Genomic DNA, 16,838 nt, shown 5'->3' with positions numbered 1-16,838 from the left:
AAAAGCACTGCCCTTCCCATTTTTAGTAGCAGCTTCCAGTGTTAAACCAACAACACTGTCACCTATTAGCATGCCAGTCCTCCTTTACCTGCAATATAGAATCCAAGAGGACAGTAGGCACTTACCCCTCTGTCATAGCTGTCCGCACGCTCCACTTTCCATGAGAGGTTTTCAATCTCAGCCTCCAGCTGAGCCTGCTGGTATTCAAACTGTATAGGCAGAGCAGGAGGGTCAAAAGGTGAGTGGGCTATGGCTGGGGCAGGGCCTGCAGATGGGGGTGGGTGAGGTGGGGCACACGTAGCACCTCAGGCTCACAGGAACTACAGACAATCCTGATAGTGTCCTCAAAAAGTGCTGTCATTCCATGTTCCCAGAGCCAGAATCCAAAAAAATGGCTATCCAAACAGCAAGGCCACCCTCACCCTTCACCCACAAAAGGTCAACTCTATCCTCCACATTCCCAAAGGAAGGGGAAAAATTTAAGCCAGTTAAATAGAATGCTCCCAATATGAAAGGGAACAGATGCTGTAAAAAATAATTCGAACGAATATTCTCATATACTATCATTTCATTTTTTTTCCTTCTGCAAATCAAGAGCCTTAAAAATATTCAAACTTAAATACTGACTTAGTAATTATATATCTAAGAAGATACAATTTTATGCACAAAAATGTTTCTGAATGTCCTATTTACAGCCAAAAAAAGAAAGAATAAATGTCCCAAGTGATGGTACAACCAAGTAACAGCACATTTATGCAACCATTAACAAAATGGTATTTACCAGACAGGTAAATCATGACAGCTATAACAATAAACTGTCACAAAAAATAAAATGTTGCTGGGCACGGTGGCTCATGCCTGTAATACCAGCACTTTGGGAGGCTGAGGCGGGAGGATCACAAGGTCAGGAGTTCAAGACCAGCCTGACCAACATGGTGAAACCCCGTCTCTACTAAAAATAAAAAAAAAAAAAATTAGTGGGGCGAGGTGGTGCATGCCTGTAATCCCAGATACTCAGGAGGCTGAGGCAGGAGAATCACTGGAACCTGGGAGGCAGAGGTTGCGGTGAGCCAAAATCACATCATTGCACTCCTGCCTGAGCAACAAGAGCAAAACTCTCTCAAAAAAAAAAAAAGTTTGACATAACCTTGATTATATACACAATATTAATTTTATTTAAATTTTTTTTTTTTATTTAAGAGGCAGGGTCTCGCTCTGTTGCCCAGGCTGGAGTGCAATGGCTATTCACAGGTGTGATCCCACTACTGATCAGCACGGGAGTTTTGACCTGCTCCGTTTCTGACCTGGGCCGGTTTACCCCTCCTTAGGCAACCTGGTGGTTCCCCGCTCCTGGGAGGTCACCATATTGATGCCGAACTTAGTGTGGACACCCAATCGGCAGAGCGCACTACAGCCTAGAACTCCTTGACTCAAGAGATCCTCCAGCCTCAGCCTCCCGAATAGCTGGAACTACAGGCACTCGCCACCGTGCCCGGCACAAAATATTAATTTTAAATGACTGGAAAATGCTGACAGTGGTAACTTCTTTCTGGACAATGTAAATGCTTCTCTGTTTTCCAGGATTTAAACAAAAATGTGAATTACTAGTTTATTAACATTTATTATTGTCAGTAACAATAAATTCATATCCAAATTCAACTCTAAGATTAAGAATAAAACAAGGTATAAAACAAACAGTCAAATATATCTTAAGGACATGCACTAAATATCCCTCCCAAGCATGGGCACTGGCCTCCCACATGGCCAGAGACCTTTTTAGCCAATCACCCTTTAAATACAGTTGTTTAAAGGATTAGGTGCCATGTGCCTTGTATTACACAAAACAGCACCTTAGATCTATTTTGGAAGTGCCCAGAGTAGAAGTGGAATTTTGCAATTAAACAGTGTTGTTTTAAATTTGCCTTCCTAATGACCAGGGTCTGGTCTTCACTGTCCTGTAAAGTGCTGGTAAAGAAGGGCACCTTTGAGGCTAAAAGGACAGAGGAGAAAAATTGCTTTGCCTTACCAGCTTCTTCCTGGGTCCAGACTCCATGTAATATGCATATGGGTAGGTGTATTGCAGGGTGTATCGACACTGCAACAGGATAGAAGAGAAGCGACCTGTGTCTGTGATTCTAAGCTACCTGCATCTCAGGTGGCTCTTACAATTCCTACCCCCAGCATGCAAATTAGCCTAGCTCTATAGGTATGGGTGTGAAATAAATGATACTAAGCCGAATAGACGATGAATTGGGAAAAGACATGGGGAAAAACAAACAACAATGGTCACAGAACACCCAGACTTCCTTTTACAAACTGATTAATTACCAACAGCTGCCTCAATCAGAGTCCACACATCTGTCTCAATGCTTACCCAAAGACAATCTCTTCTTTTTTTTTTTTGAAACTGTCTCGCTCTGTTGCCCAGGCTGGAGTGCAGTGGTGCAATCCCCACTCACTGCAACCTCTGCCTCCCAGACTCAAGTGATCCTTCCACCTCACCCTTCCAAGTAGCTGGGACTACAGGTGTGCATTACCACACCAGGCTAATTTTTGTATTTTTTTTGTAGAGACGGTGTTTTCTCATGTTGCCCAGGCTGGTCTCAAACTCCTCGGCTCAAGCAATCCACCTGCCTTGGCCTTCCAAAGCGCTGGGATCACAGGCACCCTGCCCAATCTTTTTTTTTTTTTTTTTTTTTGAGACAAAGTCTTGCTCTCTTGCCCAGGCTGGAGTGTAATGGCATGATCTTGGCTCACTGCAGCCTCTGCCTCCCAGGTTCAAGGGATTCTCGTGCCTCAGCCTCCCAAGTAGCTGGGACTACAGGCATGTGCCACCACACCCAGCTAATTTTTGTATTTTTAGTAGAGATGGGGTTTCACCATGTTGGCCAGGCTGGTCTCAAACTCCTGACCTCAAGTGATCCACTCTAACCTCAACTGATCTGCCTGCCTCAGCCTCCCAAAGTGCTGGGATTACAGGTGTGAGCCACCATGCCTAACCCTTCAGAAAATCTTTTATTTTCCTTTGGAGTAATGCATACACAGGACAAAGGAGAAGTAAAGGGCTCTAGTTTTCCCTGCAGGCAGAGGCAGTGCAACACTCTTAGAAATCCCTGGGACATCCAGCAGAGAACTGGGTCCTTGATGGACGTAGCAAATGAAGATGTGGATCCACAAGCAGAAGTGTGGAACGCTGCACAGGGTGCTAAAATACCCTCTCCCAGCAGGGCTTCCCACCTTCAGAGGTCTGTGCCCGATGGGGCCAGGCACTGGAGCAGGGATAGGATGAGTGAAGTGGTAGATACCTTGGCCAAGAGCTTGGCAGCATTCTGTAGGTACTGCCAGTCGATCCATGTCCCCAGATTGTTCATGACCCTCTCCTGAATCTTCTCGTGAATCCGCTGGTATGTCTGTGCCTCTAGCTGCAAGCTTTTGTTGTGGTTTTCCCACTACAGGGCACAGAAAGAAGAAGAAAACCACAGGAGTCCCACAAAGGTGCAGAGGTCTACACAGGAGTTGAGGATAGACACCTTGATGGCAAGACATGGCCACGGACTCCTCTAACTTATGGAGAATGTGTGCAGGAGCAGGTCTTCTTCAGCCATCCTTCTAACCTGTCCAGAGCAGCTGTATGCCTGCCAGATCACACTACCTTTCTGGAGCAATGGGACTCCAGCCCTGAGGACTATGCAAAGCTAGGTCCCTAATGGTCTAATGTGCTCTTTGGGCTTCTGAAGGGCTCCTTCAGAAAGGAGAAACTGCTTTCCAAATATGACTACTGAGATGATACTATGGGAACAGATTGTGAGGACAAAAAGAAAAAAATGAATAAAAATTTAAAACGTAGAAAAAAGAAAAAAAAAATGGCACTAGATGGAAAAGACTATCTGATGGCCCTTCACTGTCCTTCAACCAATCATTTGGCTGGGCGCAATGGCTCACGCCTGTAATCCCAGCACTTTGTGAAGCCGAGGTAGGCAGATCACAAGGTCAGGAGTTCAAGACCAGCCTGGCCAATATGGCAAAACCCCGTCTCTGCTAAAAATTACAAAAATTAGCCAGGTATGGTGGTGGGCGCCTGAAGTTCTAGCTACTTAAGGAGGTTGAGGCAGGAGAATCACTTGAACCCGGGGGGGATGGAGGTTGCAGTGAGCTGAGATCATGCCACTGCACTCTGGCCTGGGCAACAGAGAGAGATTCTGTCTCAAAAAAAAAAAAAAAAAACCATCATTCAACCAAGGTCAGTACCAGTTCCTTCCCTGTTGGCTGGGGATACCCTGTAGAGCTTGAAAGGCACATCTATACAGGCAGCACCCAGGGATACCGCAGGAGCTCCATTCACTGACTTCTATGTGTACAGGCTGGCTCTGGCTACCAGTCCATGGGAATCCCACCCCAACAGGCCAAGTGGAAGAAGCCAACCCTGTAGGGGAAGGTACAGAAGAGGACACCTACCCTCTCAAAGTAGAATAAGTACTTCTTGAGGGCTTCCCTTGCCTGGGCTTGTTGGCTCTGGTTCACAATGTCAGGATTCTCCTTGTAACGACTGCACTCATAGTATTCACTGCCATGAGTCTTCCAATCTCCTAGACACATCCAGCAGAAGTCTGTACAGAACAGAGAAAAGTCTTTTACATCCACAAGACAACTCCACTTTCCTCCAAAGGCAGAGTGAGACAGACAGACCCAGCTCCAAAGTGGTCACCTGAAAAGAACTTCGCAAGGGTGCCTCTTTCCAGAAGGAATGTGCACCTCTCATCCCTGTCATATCCTACTGTCCTTATAGCCTATACTTGCTGATATGAACAATAGCCTATGGATAATTTCTTTTTTTCTTTTTGAGATGGAGTCTTGCTCTGTTGCTAGGCTAGAGTGTGATGGTGCAATCTCAGCTCACTGCAACCTCTTACACCTTGGTTCAAGCAATTCTCCAAGTAGCTGGGATTATAGGCACATGCCACCATGCTCAGCTAATTTTTGTATTTTTAGTAGAGACAGGGTCTCACCATGTTGGCCAGGCTGGTCTCAAACTCCTGACCTCATGATCTGCCCACCTAGACCTCTCAAAGTGCTAAGATTACAGGCTTTGAGAGCCACTCCACATGGCAGCTTATGGATAATTTCTATTCCATCAGCACATGTGCCATGTGCCTTATTAATCTAACACAGGCAGATGCTGACCATAGACTACTGGTCTGCTATGTCAATGCCACAATGAGAAGCAGGAACTCATCCAATTGAGGACTACCTGTCTAAACACATCATCAGTAAAAACTGACCTCCCGACTGCTTCCTACCATCACATTCGTCCTAGAAAGATTTCTGTAGTCCTAGAAAGATTTCTGTATCGAAAGCTAATAATAAAGGCTTTTTCCCTTTTTTTCTGTTTTAAAGAACACAATTCCTATTCTTTTTGAGACAGAGTCTTACTCTGTCCCCTAGGCTGAAGTGCAGTAGTGCGATCTCAGCTCACTGCAACCTCCTCCCAGGTTCAAGTGATTCTCCTGCCTCAGCCTCCAGAGTAGCTGGGATTACAGGTGCCCGCCAACACGTCTGGCTAATTTTTGTATTTTTAGTAGAGATGGGGTTTCACCATGTTGGCCAGGCTGGTCTCGAACTCCCAACATTCAGTGATCTGCCCATTTCTGCCTCCCAAAGAACACATTTCTATAAAACCAAGAGCAATCCAATGGTTCATACTCAGAATTATTCTGTTTTGGCTGAGCGCAGTAGCTCACACCTGTAATCCCAGCACTCTGGGAAGCTAAGGCGGGTGGATTACCTGAGGTCAGGAGTTCAAGACCAGTCCAGCCAACATGGTGCAACCCCCATCTCTACTTAAAAAAATTAGCCAGTACAGTGGCACGATCTCAGCTCACTGTGACCTCTGCCTCCTGGGTTCAAGATTCTCATGAAATGGCAGTTAACTCTGGGTGTCAAGGGATACTGACACCCGGGGACTTCTTAGGCACTAAAAATGTAGTGGGTGCTGGGGTGTTTGTCATTATTCTTTAAGCTGTATGTGTCTTTTGCATTGTTCTAAGTCTATGATACACTTCCCTCTCTGATATATACATAGAAAAAGAGAAAGAAAGAGTGTGGACCCACAGAAGAAATATGCCACTACCTATGGCCTATCTTCGTTTGGCACTGCAGAGTCAATGTTGTTAAGACCCTGCCATGACCACTCTGATTAAGAGGGGTCTTCGGGCTGGGCGTGGTGGCACATGCCTGTAATCTAGCACTTTGGGAATCCAAGGCAGGCAGATCACCTGAGGCCATGAGTTTGAGACCAGCCTGGCCAACATGGTGAAACCCCATCAGCCAGGCGTGGTGGTGGCGCCTATAATCACAGCTACTGGGGAGGCTGAGGGAGAATCGCTTGAACCCGGGAGATGGGTTCACACCACTGCACACCAGCCTGGGTGACAACAGCAAAACTCCATCTTTAAAAAAAGAAAAAAAAGGCCAGGCACGGTGGCTCACGCCTTTAATCCCAGCACTCTGGGAGGCCGAGGCAGACGGATCACCTGAGGTAAGGAGTTTGAGACCAGCCTGGCCAACATGGTGAAACCCTCTCTCTACTAAAAATACAAAAAACTAGCCAGGCTTGGTGGGCACCTGCAATCCCAGCTACTCAGAAGGCTGAGGTGGGAAAACTGCTTAAACCTGGGAGGCAGAGATTGCAGTGAGCCAAGATTACTCCACTGCACTCCAGCCTGGGAGTGACAGAGCGAGACTCTGTCTCAAAAGAAAAAAAGAAGGCTGGGCACAGTGGCTCACACCTATAATCCCAGCACTTTGGGAGGCTGAGGCAGGTGGATCACAAGATCATGAGATCGAGACCATCCTGGTCAACAAGGTGAAACCCCGTCTCTACTAAAAATACAAAAATTAGCTGGGCATGGTGGTGCGTGCCTGTATTCCCAGCTACTCGGGAGGGAGGCTGAGGCAGGAGAATTGCTTGAACCCAGGAGGTGGAGGTTGCAGTGAGCTAAGATCGTGCCATTGCATTCCAGCCTGGGTGACAAGAGTGAAACTCCATCTCAAAAAAAAAAAAAAAAAGAAATAGAAAAAGAAAAAAGAAAAGAGGGTTCCTGGGAATAGCATTCACACAGGCCCTTACAAACAAAAACTCTCAGCCAGGCACAATGGCTTACTCCTATAATCTCAGCACTTTGGGAGGCCAAGGCAAGTGCATCACCTGAGGTCAGGACTGGCCACCGTGGCAAAACCCATGTCTACTAAAAATACAAAAATTAGCTGGGCATGGTGGCATATGCCTGTAATCCCAGCTACTCAAGAGGCTGAGGCAAGAGAATCACTTGAACCCAGGAGACAGAGATCGTACCACTACACTCCCATCTGGGCAACAGAGATTCTGTCTCAAAAAAAAAAAAAAAAAAAAAAAAAAGTAGAAACTCTCGGGGGCTCCTGATAAGCATCAAAGCAGCTGTCTGTGTAGGAGACCTACTTCGACATATTTTCTACTTGAAGGGATTCTGTTTCTTCAGTTGACCTGGCAGGAAGCCATGCAAAACCAATTGGTTCTAGCTATGTAAACTACTCCTGATCGATAAAGGAGGTCTGAAATGCTAAATCAAAACCCCCTCTATAAACTTTGTAAAACAGCAAGAGAAAAGCATTATTTTACTGCCTCTGGTAAAGGTATCTCTAAGGTAGCACAGATAAGCCCCAAGCTACTTACCAGCCTTGGCAAAGAATGAAAGCAACACCCTGAAATCATCTTCTTGGATGACTGAGGATCATGAGGATTATCCCAAACTTGACTTCTGACTATATGTGTTAGCAAGATAGTAGTGGGGTTATAAGAGGGACCAAAAAATAAAATAAGCTACTTTATGCCAGTTATTGTGACTGTAAGTGAATGAGGCTCTTCTTTGTTTTGTCATTTCATGGCAGAAGTACTCACTTAAATAGTAACGAAGACCCAAGCACAAGAAAATGCCACTGGGCCTTACATACCAAGCTTGGAACTCACCGTGTTTACATTTGGAGCATTGCTGTCAGAGGAAAACAGAAGAGAACATGTTAAGGGCACAATGACCAAAGGCTCCATGTCACACATGCAAAGTGTACAGGCTTCTGCTTACCATATGATTGCAGCCTCCATTCTTCTCAATGCAGATGTTGCACTTGGGACACTGAGGAGACAGAAGGGTGCCATTAGGCTCATATACCACTAGGCTGGTTTTAAGACAAATTACACAAAGCTCCCAACACCTGTGCCCAGTCGCTCATCATGTGAGCACTTCTGGGGAGGAGTATCTCACTTAAATGTGGCAGGTCGCTGAGGGTGGAACAGCAATTCAAGGAAATGAGGTCAGTATATTTGGCTCTGAAACACTTCAAGCACCAGCTGAGCCCCATTAAGTCTTCCATTATCTGCCCCTACCATGAAGCTGCTCAGATTAAGCACAGGCTGAATCAGCAAAAAGCCTGCCTACTTGAGAGGACTGCCAAGGAAGCACAGGAGCTGCCACGATGGATTCAGTCCCTGTCAGCTTGCCTGGACTTCTGCTTTAAGAAGAGGGCAAGGAATCCACATCTAAAGCTCCTCTCTCTCATTTGATAGATGCCAGCAACCTGAGGCAGCAATGCAGAGACCAATCTGATTCTGTGATCTGGCACTGCTGTGAAGTAGACTATGTTTAATGATGTCATTATCACAGCCGTGCTTGTGAGTGACTGACAAAGGGTACGGCGGCCTCTAGAGCCCACAGGCCATATTTTCCCACGGAAAACTTCAAAATGAGTATTGTGCAGGTCTAGGTTTGCATTAAAGCCTTACTATGCACCAGGTGTAGCTATTAACCACCTCCTTCCCAAGGCTGTTAAAGGCTGGTAGGCATTCAATCATAATTAGCTCTCTTCTAATTAGTTCCCCCTTTGGGTCAAACTTTCCTGGAATTTTGGCATTTCATAATTTTTAAAAATGCACCCAATGCATCTGATGATAAACTGCTAAAAGGTGCCAAGTCTGCGTGAGGGTCCCCAACCCCCAGTCCTCAGAATGCACCCTGGGGCTCTGAGTATTCTGCTCTCAGATGGCAAATCTCCAAGGCAAGGCCCTGGGCACCACTAAAGAGGGTAGATCCATGAGAGGTAAAATAGGGTCCTTACGTCTTTAGTGTGAGCACTAATGTAGTTGGCTGTTTCAGAGTCATCTGCACACTTCGTGAGCCATTTCCGGATAGTGGCGCAGTCTGTGGGTGCATGATACATCTGACGACACTTGAAACTTACAAATTGGAAAAGAAAAACATTCAAATATTTATTAAGTCAGGGTCCCATGTTTAAAATTTTCCTTTTATCCAAACCAACAAATCATGAATTTAGTTTTTCTTTTTTTTTTTTTTTTTTTGTTTGTAACAGTCTCACTCCACTGCCAGGCTGGCATATATAGTGGCACAATCTCAGCTCACTGCAACCTCCGTCTCCTGGGTTCAAGAGATTCTCCTGCCTCAGTCTCCCAAGTAGCTAGGACTACAGGCGCGTGGCACCACACTCAACTAATTTTTGTATTTTCAGTAGAGACGGAGTTTCGCCATGTTGGCCAGGATGGTCTTGATCTCTTGACGTAGTTAGTGATCCACCTGCCTTGGGCTCCCATAGTGCTGGGATTGCAGGCATGAGGCACCATGCCGGCCTAGGGCTTTTCAAATAGATAAAGTTATCTCTCAAGGCCTATGGGACCTTTACTTACCTAGGATTATACTGAAATAGCTGCACGAATGTCTTTTCATTTAAGCCCTTATGAGACATGCTCTAACGTGCACAAATGAAATGTGTCTGTAGGCTGAGTGCAGTGGTTCATGCTTGTAATCCTAGCACTTTGGGAGCCCAGGAGTTTGAAACCAGCCTGGGCAACATGATGAGACTCCATCTTTACAAAAAAATAAAAAATTATCCAGGTGTGGTATGTGCCTATAGTACCAGCTACTAGAAAGTTTAGGGAAGGAGGATCCCTTGAGCTCTGGAGGTCAAGGATGCAGTGAGCTATGTTCGTATCATTGCACTCCAGTGTGGGAACTGAGAGAGACCCTGTTTCAAAAAAAACAAAAAAAAGATCTGTTGACCAGGTGCAGAAGTTCACACCTATAATCCCAGCACTTTGTGGGGCCAAGGTAGGAAGACTAATTTAGACCAGGAGTTTGAGACCAACCTAGGGAAATAAGGAGACTTTGTCTCTACAATTTTTTCTTTTTGAGGCGGAGTTTTGCTCTTGTCACCCAGGCTGGAGTGCAATGGCATGATCTCAGCTCACTGCAACCTCTGCTTTCCAGGTTCGAGTGATTTTCCTGCCTCAGCCTCCAGAGTGGCTGAGATTACAGGCACCTGCCACCAAGCCTGGCTATTTTTTGAATTTTTAGTAGAGACAGGCTTTTACCATGTTGGCCCGGCTAGTCTTGAACTCCTGACCTCAGGTGATCTGCCCACCCTGGCCTCCCAAAGTGCTGGGGTCACAGGCATGAGCCACTGCGCCTGGCTCCTACAACAAATTAAAAAAAATTAGCTGGACACCTGTAGTTCCAGCTACTTGGGAGGCTAAGGCACGCTTCAGCCCAGGGGTTTGAGGCTGCAGTGAGCAATCATCACTTCACTGTACTCTAGCCAGGGCCACACAGAAGAGACCATGTCTCTCAAAAAATACAAAAATTAGCTGGGCCCAGCTACCCGGGAGGCTGAGGCAGGAGAATTGCTTGAACCTGGGAGACAGGGGTTGCAGTGAGCCGAAATTGCACCACTGCACTCCAGTCTGACACCTAGTGATAGAACAAGACTGTCTCAAAAAAAAAAAAAAAAAAAAAAAAATATATATATATATATATATATATATATATATATATTTCTGTTTAAACATCTTGTTTATCAACCCTCAGAATGTCAAACACAGAGCTATGACTCTCAAAGGGCATGGTGAGGTACTCTGAGAAGGATTCCTTAGTTCAGACCTAAGGCAGGACTGTGATCTACTTCTGGGAGTCTCATCTGATCTCCCAGCCAGACGTGCACACAAAGATGCACAAATGCCAGAACCTGCAAAATCTGTAGGGTCATGATACATCTGATGACCCTGAAATTTAAAACAGAAAAGAAAGACACTCCAATATGTCGAGCTAGGCTTCCATATTTTAAATTTTTGTTTTGTGCACACCAATAGTACTTTGCAGCTAGAAAAGGCCCTCAGGCAGTACCCAGGGAAAGGAGTTCATAAAGTGGGACAGAAGGATAAAGAACAACTACAAGGAGTCTCTCTGAATCTGCTGTAATCCTGGGGGCTGCCTAATTTAAAATGAAAAAAATCCCACATTAGTGATTCTTAACCTTTGGTGTCAACGTCTTGAAACACAGGTATGTGCACACACACATTACATCTTCCATGCAGTTTCTCTGAAGCCCCATCATGAATACTCCAGGTAGGTGTGATTAGGACAGATCTGGGCCTAAATTATGGCTCCACCATTTACTAGGTTTACCTTGCACCTTGATTTCTTCATAGAATATAAGGGTCATGGCTGGGCGCAGTGGCTCAGGCCTGTAATCCAAGCACTTTGGGAGGCCCAAGGCAGGCAGATCATGAGGTCAGGAGTTCGAGACCAGCCTGGTCAACACAGTGAAACCCTTTCTCTACTAAAAATACACAAATTAGCCAGGTGTGGTGACATGTGCCTGTAGTCCCAGCTACTCAGAAAGCTGAGGCAGGAGAATCACTTGAACCTGGGAGGCAGAGGCTGTGGTGAGCAGAGATCACACCACTGCACTCCAGCCTGGGCAACAGAGCAACAAGACTCTGTCTCAAAAAAAAAAAAAGACTGTAAGGGTAATATACAGTTTTGATAATGCAAGAAAAGTGATCAGAGTATAGTGCCTGTCACCTGGTAAGCCTTCAGTAAACTTTAGTTATTCCCATGATATGTACTGAATGAATTGAACCCTGAGTAGATGTAGAATATATTTATGACTTAGTTTTATAAAAAATTAGCCAAGAAGGCTGGGCATGGTGGCTCACGCCTATAATCCCAGCACTTTGGGAGTCTGAGGCGGGTAGATCATGAGGTCAGGAGACCATCCTGGTCCAACATGGTGAAACCCTGTCTCTACTAAAAATACAAAAATTAGCTGGGTGTGGTGGTGCTTGCCTGTAGTCCCAGCTACTCTGGAGGCTGAGGCAGGAGAACTGCTTGAACCTGGGAGGTGGAGGTTGCAGTGAGCTGAGATTGCACCATTGCACTCCAGCATGAATGACACAGTGAGATCCCATCTCAAAATAAATAAATAAATAACAAATAATAAAAATTAGCCAAGAAAGACCAAGACAGAGAAAGATTAAATTTTTGAAGACTGTACCTTTCCAACACAGTAATATGTGATTAGCTATGCAGGTAGATACATCCTCATACAATCTCTGGGCCATGAGACTTAGTAGCATAAGCCACAACACATTTTCCAAGAACCTGTGTCACTTCCTTGTCTTCAGACTGAGCATGTATTGAACACCTAGTGGAATATGAGATGATGGGCACAAACCTACCCACTTGGAGCACAGCTGCTCTGTTGGCTCAGAGACCCTGCCTCTCCCAGTGCTGCACTCACAGGGAACAATAGCAGTGGTGCTTTGGAGGAGGATGGGGCATGAGCCCAGGGCTGCTCAGCACTCACACTCACTCTTACCAGAAGACCTCGTTGCACCGATTGCACTGTACTCGGCGAGCTCTAGGCTCCTGTACCCGAATAACCATGGGGCAGTCTGCACCAGGGCACAGCTGGAGCTGGTAATGACTCTGTGAACAGACCAAGGGGAAACAATGAGGACACTCTTAGTTGCTGTCTACAAATCAGAATACCCTGAATATTCAAACATTTTCTGTTTTCCCAGCTGATGACTTCTATTAAGGGGCTATATGAATTCAGAAGTTATGTCATGAAGACCGAACATAAGCCAGATATTAAAGAGGAACTTTGAACATTGAGCTTAAGTAGCAACTCACTAGAATTGAGCCAAGTAGCAACTCAGTAGGAATGATCTAAGGTGATATAGAACTGCACCAGGCATGGTGGCTCCTGCCTGTAGTCCTAACTACTCAGGGGGCTAAGGTAGGAAAGATTGCTTGAGGCATGGAATGTGAGGCTGCAATGAGCTGACTGCACCAATGCATTCAAGCCTGGATGACACAGAGAAACTCTATCTCTGAAAAAATTAAAAAATAACAAATAAATAAGCATGTATGAGATCAAAGTGCATATGGACCAGGGCTGGAAAGAAACACAGTCTTGTTAACTGTGCATAAGATATCTCTGAGGGCCGGGTGCACTGACTCACACTTGTAATTCCAGCACTCTGGGAGGCCAAGGCAGGCGGATAACCTGAAGTCAGGAGTTCGAGACCAGCCTGGCCAACATGGCAAAACCCTACCAGAAAACATAAAAACGGCTGGTCCAAAGGTAGTGAGTTATCTCAATTGATTGTTCACAGTCAGTTACAGATCGAACTCCTTGTTCTACTCTTTCCCCCACTCTCATTGCACTTGACTAAAAAAATAATAATAAAAAAAAGAAAACATAAAAATTAGCTGGGCGTAGTGGTGTATGCCTCTAATCCCAGCTACTCAGAAGGCTGAGGCTGGAGAATTGCTTGAATCTGGGAGATGAAGGTTTCAGTGAGCTGAGATCATGCCACTGCATTCTAGCCTGGGCAAAAGAGTGAGACTCCATCTTTTTTCTTTTTTTTTTGAGATTCCATCTTTAAAAAAAAAAAAAAGGTATCTACCAAAGGCAGCAAGCAGCACAAAGAACAAGGCCTTCTGTTTATCCTGCAGCATGTGCATGACAAGACCCAGACCATAAATTAATGTGATAAATTTAGGCAAAAACACAAACATGAAAGTTATGCTGCATCAAATGGATGGCTTGAGCTCAGGCGTTGGAGAGTAGCCTGGGCAACATGGTGAATGAAACCCCCATCTTTACAAAAAAATACAAAAATTAGCCAGGTTTGGTGGTGTGCACCAGTAGTCCCAGCTACTCGGGAGGCTAAGGTGGGAGGACTGCTTGAGTCTGGGAGGTCAGAGGCTGCAGTGAGGCATATTAGGGCCTCTGCACTGCAGCCTGGGTGACAGAGTAAAACTCTGTTTCAAAAAAAAGAAAAAGAAAATTATAATGTATGGAATCAGCAAAACTAGGCAGATAGCTTAATAGAGGGAAAGGACCCCAAAAGTAACCATGCCGGAACCTTGGACAAGTTTTCAAATTACTCAAAAAGGAATACACCTCTCTGCTCAACCATATAGAAAACTGAATGTAACAGCAGCTCCTAAATATGCCTGACTTGTATTCACCCACTGACACACAATAGCTTCTTTAAGCAACTATGTATAAGGTGGGCATGTCTGTCCATTCTGTGGAAGAGAAAAATCAAAGCTCAGAGGTTAAAAAAAAAATTTTTTTTTAAGGCTAGGTATGGTGGCTAACGCCAGTGATCCAAGCACTTTGGGAGGCCAAGGCAGGCAGATCATGAGGTTGAGATCGAGATCATCCTGGTCAACATGGTGAAACTCCATCTCTACTAAAAATACAAAAATCAGCTGGGCATGGTGGCACACACCTGTAGTTCTAGCTACCCAGGAGGCTGAGACAGGAGAATTGCTTGAACCCAGAAGGTGGAGATTGCAGTGAGCCGAGATCATGCCACTGCACTCCAGCCTGGGGGGACAGAGGGAGACTGTCTCAAAAAAAAAAAAAAATTGTCAGTGGTCACATAATCAAGGAAGTATCGAGTTTCACACAATGGTGTGTCTGACTCCAGGGCCTGTGCTCTTCACTATCACTCTAGTGGTTTTCAAACTTTTTTAAAGCCACAGAGCTCTTTTTTCAAACACCATCACTTAATGTCAGCCTCATCTATAAAGTAAGTTAACTGTGGTGACCATCTGATGGAAGGTAGGCCCAGGAAGAGAGTGGGCAGAACAAAGGCTGGCAATACCTCCACATAGTCCCTGAAGAGGTAGCGCCTGTATTTCTCTCTCAATTCTTCATTGGGAAGCAATGGAAACACAAAGTCCTCTGGTGTACGGAGCGGACAGTCCTGAGCCATACAAGAGACTCCTGTTGAATAAAAACAACCTGATGGACAACTATACTGCAGAAGACACAATTTGCCACCCAGTTCAATCAACAAATCCAGATTTCATGTAAGAAACACTTGAAGCAACAGAATTTATTCAAAGAGAAGAGAGAAGTTAGCATATTTTCACGATGAAACTAAATTATTATCCCAAATTATATCACTAACAGCACCATTAAATAACAAAACCATTTTTAAAATTCTATAATCCCAGCCCTTTGGGAGGCCGAGGTGGGCAGATCATGAAGTCAGGAGTTTAAGACTAGCCTGGCCAATATAGTGAAATCCCATCTCTACTAAAAATACGAAAATTAGCAGGGTGTGGTGATGTGTGCCTGTAGTCCCAGTTACTCAGGAGGCTGAAGCAGAAGAAATCACTTGAACCCAGAAGGAGGAGTTTGCAGTGAGCCGAGATCACTGTACTCCAGCCTGTCCAACAGAGCGAGACTCTGTCTCAAAAAAAAAAAAAAAAAAAAAATCCTTATATAGCGTTCTTGACTAACAATTGAGTTTTGTGATGTTTAACATTATGTACAGGTGATTATCACCAATTGTGGGACTTTGTAGATCCCAATTAATGCAATGCTAATTTGTTTCAGTATCATCAAATCACAGTTTAACAAATACTCCTGCAACTAATCGTCAAATTTGATTTCTGCTGTTACCTAAAAAGCAGCACTCTTGCAGGCTTATGGCTGCCACTTGTGGAATTAAGATAGGCAACTTAAAAGATCAATCTCCCAAAAGGTGAGAGAAACTAGCTCTGCACTCATGCCAACATTAACAACGGTATCTTTAATTTTCTCATTTTGCTGAGGACTGTGGAAAACTTTGTCACTGTTTGTAATGATGTATTTGAAAATCACTAGTTTTGACGATAAAAACCCCATTCAGGCTCAGAAGAAAATACTCAGTTTACCTGAGTATATGAAAAGGCAGAGTCAAAAATAAACACTTCATGCCAGCCTTTTACCAGTTCTGCGGCAGACTCACCCACGCCCACGCCGTCCTTGACAAGAACTGAGCAGTGCTGTTCCCAGCAGCTTCGGCAAAACTGGTGCTGACAGGCCAGAGAGAGTAGGTTTTCCTTTCGCACAAACTGCATACACACTGCACAGTGGTGAGGGGGATGGGATGTGGAAACCTGGAGAGAAGTAGAGCCATCTGAGCCAAAGGGGAGTCAGGAGCAGGAGGCCATAAGGGTACCTCATGCAGCTGGGTACATGGGAAGTGGTCCTTACCCTGCAACAACTATCAAAGCTCAACTGCAATGTGTGGACTCTGAGTCCCAAGGGTGCTAAGCTAAAAGTATATACTAGGAAGGCTTCCTGAAGGAGGTAGCAGCTGAGCTGGACTTGCAAAAATCACCAGGATTCAGAGGCCAAAAAAAGATTGAAATGAGAACTTACAGTGGTTTATAATGGCAGACTGTAAAATTCAGGGTTTCAGAATTGCCAAGGTCCTTAGAGGTCATTTAGTCCAACTTATTTTAGAAGCTATCACGTTTTTTTTGTAAACTACCCGTTAAGCACAGCAGAGTTGCCCCTCACAACTACTAGAAACTCAGTCAGAAAGGTTATTAGAGGATGAATCTATAAAGCTTCTAACAGCCAACATTGTAGTTTTACTGGTCAAGGACAGTGGTTTTACTATATCGATGTACCCAAACCACAAAATACTATAGCCTTTACCA

At 44.9% G+C, this 16,838-nt stretch overlaps 1 protein-coding gene across 20 annotated transcripts in view; it reads right to left on the bottom strand.

The window, feature by feature from the left end:
• Positions 1-16,838, bottom strand: part of ARIH2 (ariadne RBR E3 ubiquitin protein ligase 2) — a 64,733-nt gene that overhangs the window by 2,416 nt on the left and 45,479 nt on the right. For 9 of the 20 annotated variants that reach the window (XM_078350840.1, XM_054245636.2, XM_078350839.1 and 6 more), the window contains 10 exons: positions 16,139-16,289; positions 15,005-15,126; positions 12,697-12,806; positions 9,145-9,262; positions 8,115-8,165; positions 8,003-8,024; positions 4,456-4,607; positions 3,306-3,449; positions 2,027-2,095; positions 126-209 (listed from right to left, as the gene is read on the bottom strand). In XM_078350840.1, the coding sequence (XP_078206966.1) occupies positions 126-209; positions 2,027-2,095; positions 3,306-3,449; positions 4,456-4,607; positions 8,003-8,024; positions 8,115-8,165; positions 9,145-9,262; positions 12,697-12,806; positions 15,005-15,126; positions 16,139-16,289 (1,023 nt within the window). Of the gene's footprint in view, positions 1-125; positions 210-2,026; positions 2,122-3,305; positions 3,450-4,455; positions 4,608-8,002; positions 8,025-8,114; positions 8,166-9,144; positions 9,263-12,696; positions 12,807-15,004; positions 15,127-16,138; positions 16,290-16,838 lie in introns of all 20 variants that reach the window. The other 11 variants (XM_078350842.1, XM_008981609.5, XM_078350838.1 and 8 more) reach the window with 3 other exon arrangements.

The sequence above is a fragment of the Callithrix jacchus genome, chromosome 15 (assembly GCF_049354715.1).
Source record: "Callithrix jacchus isolate 240 chromosome 15, calJac240_pri, whole genome shotgun sequence".
Classification (NCBI taxonomy): Eukaryota; Metazoa; Chordata; class Mammalia; order Primates; family Cebidae; genus Callithrix; species Callithrix jacchus.
Note: the sequence above shows the minus strand (reverse complement) of the source record. Positions and strands in the feature narration are given on the sequence as shown.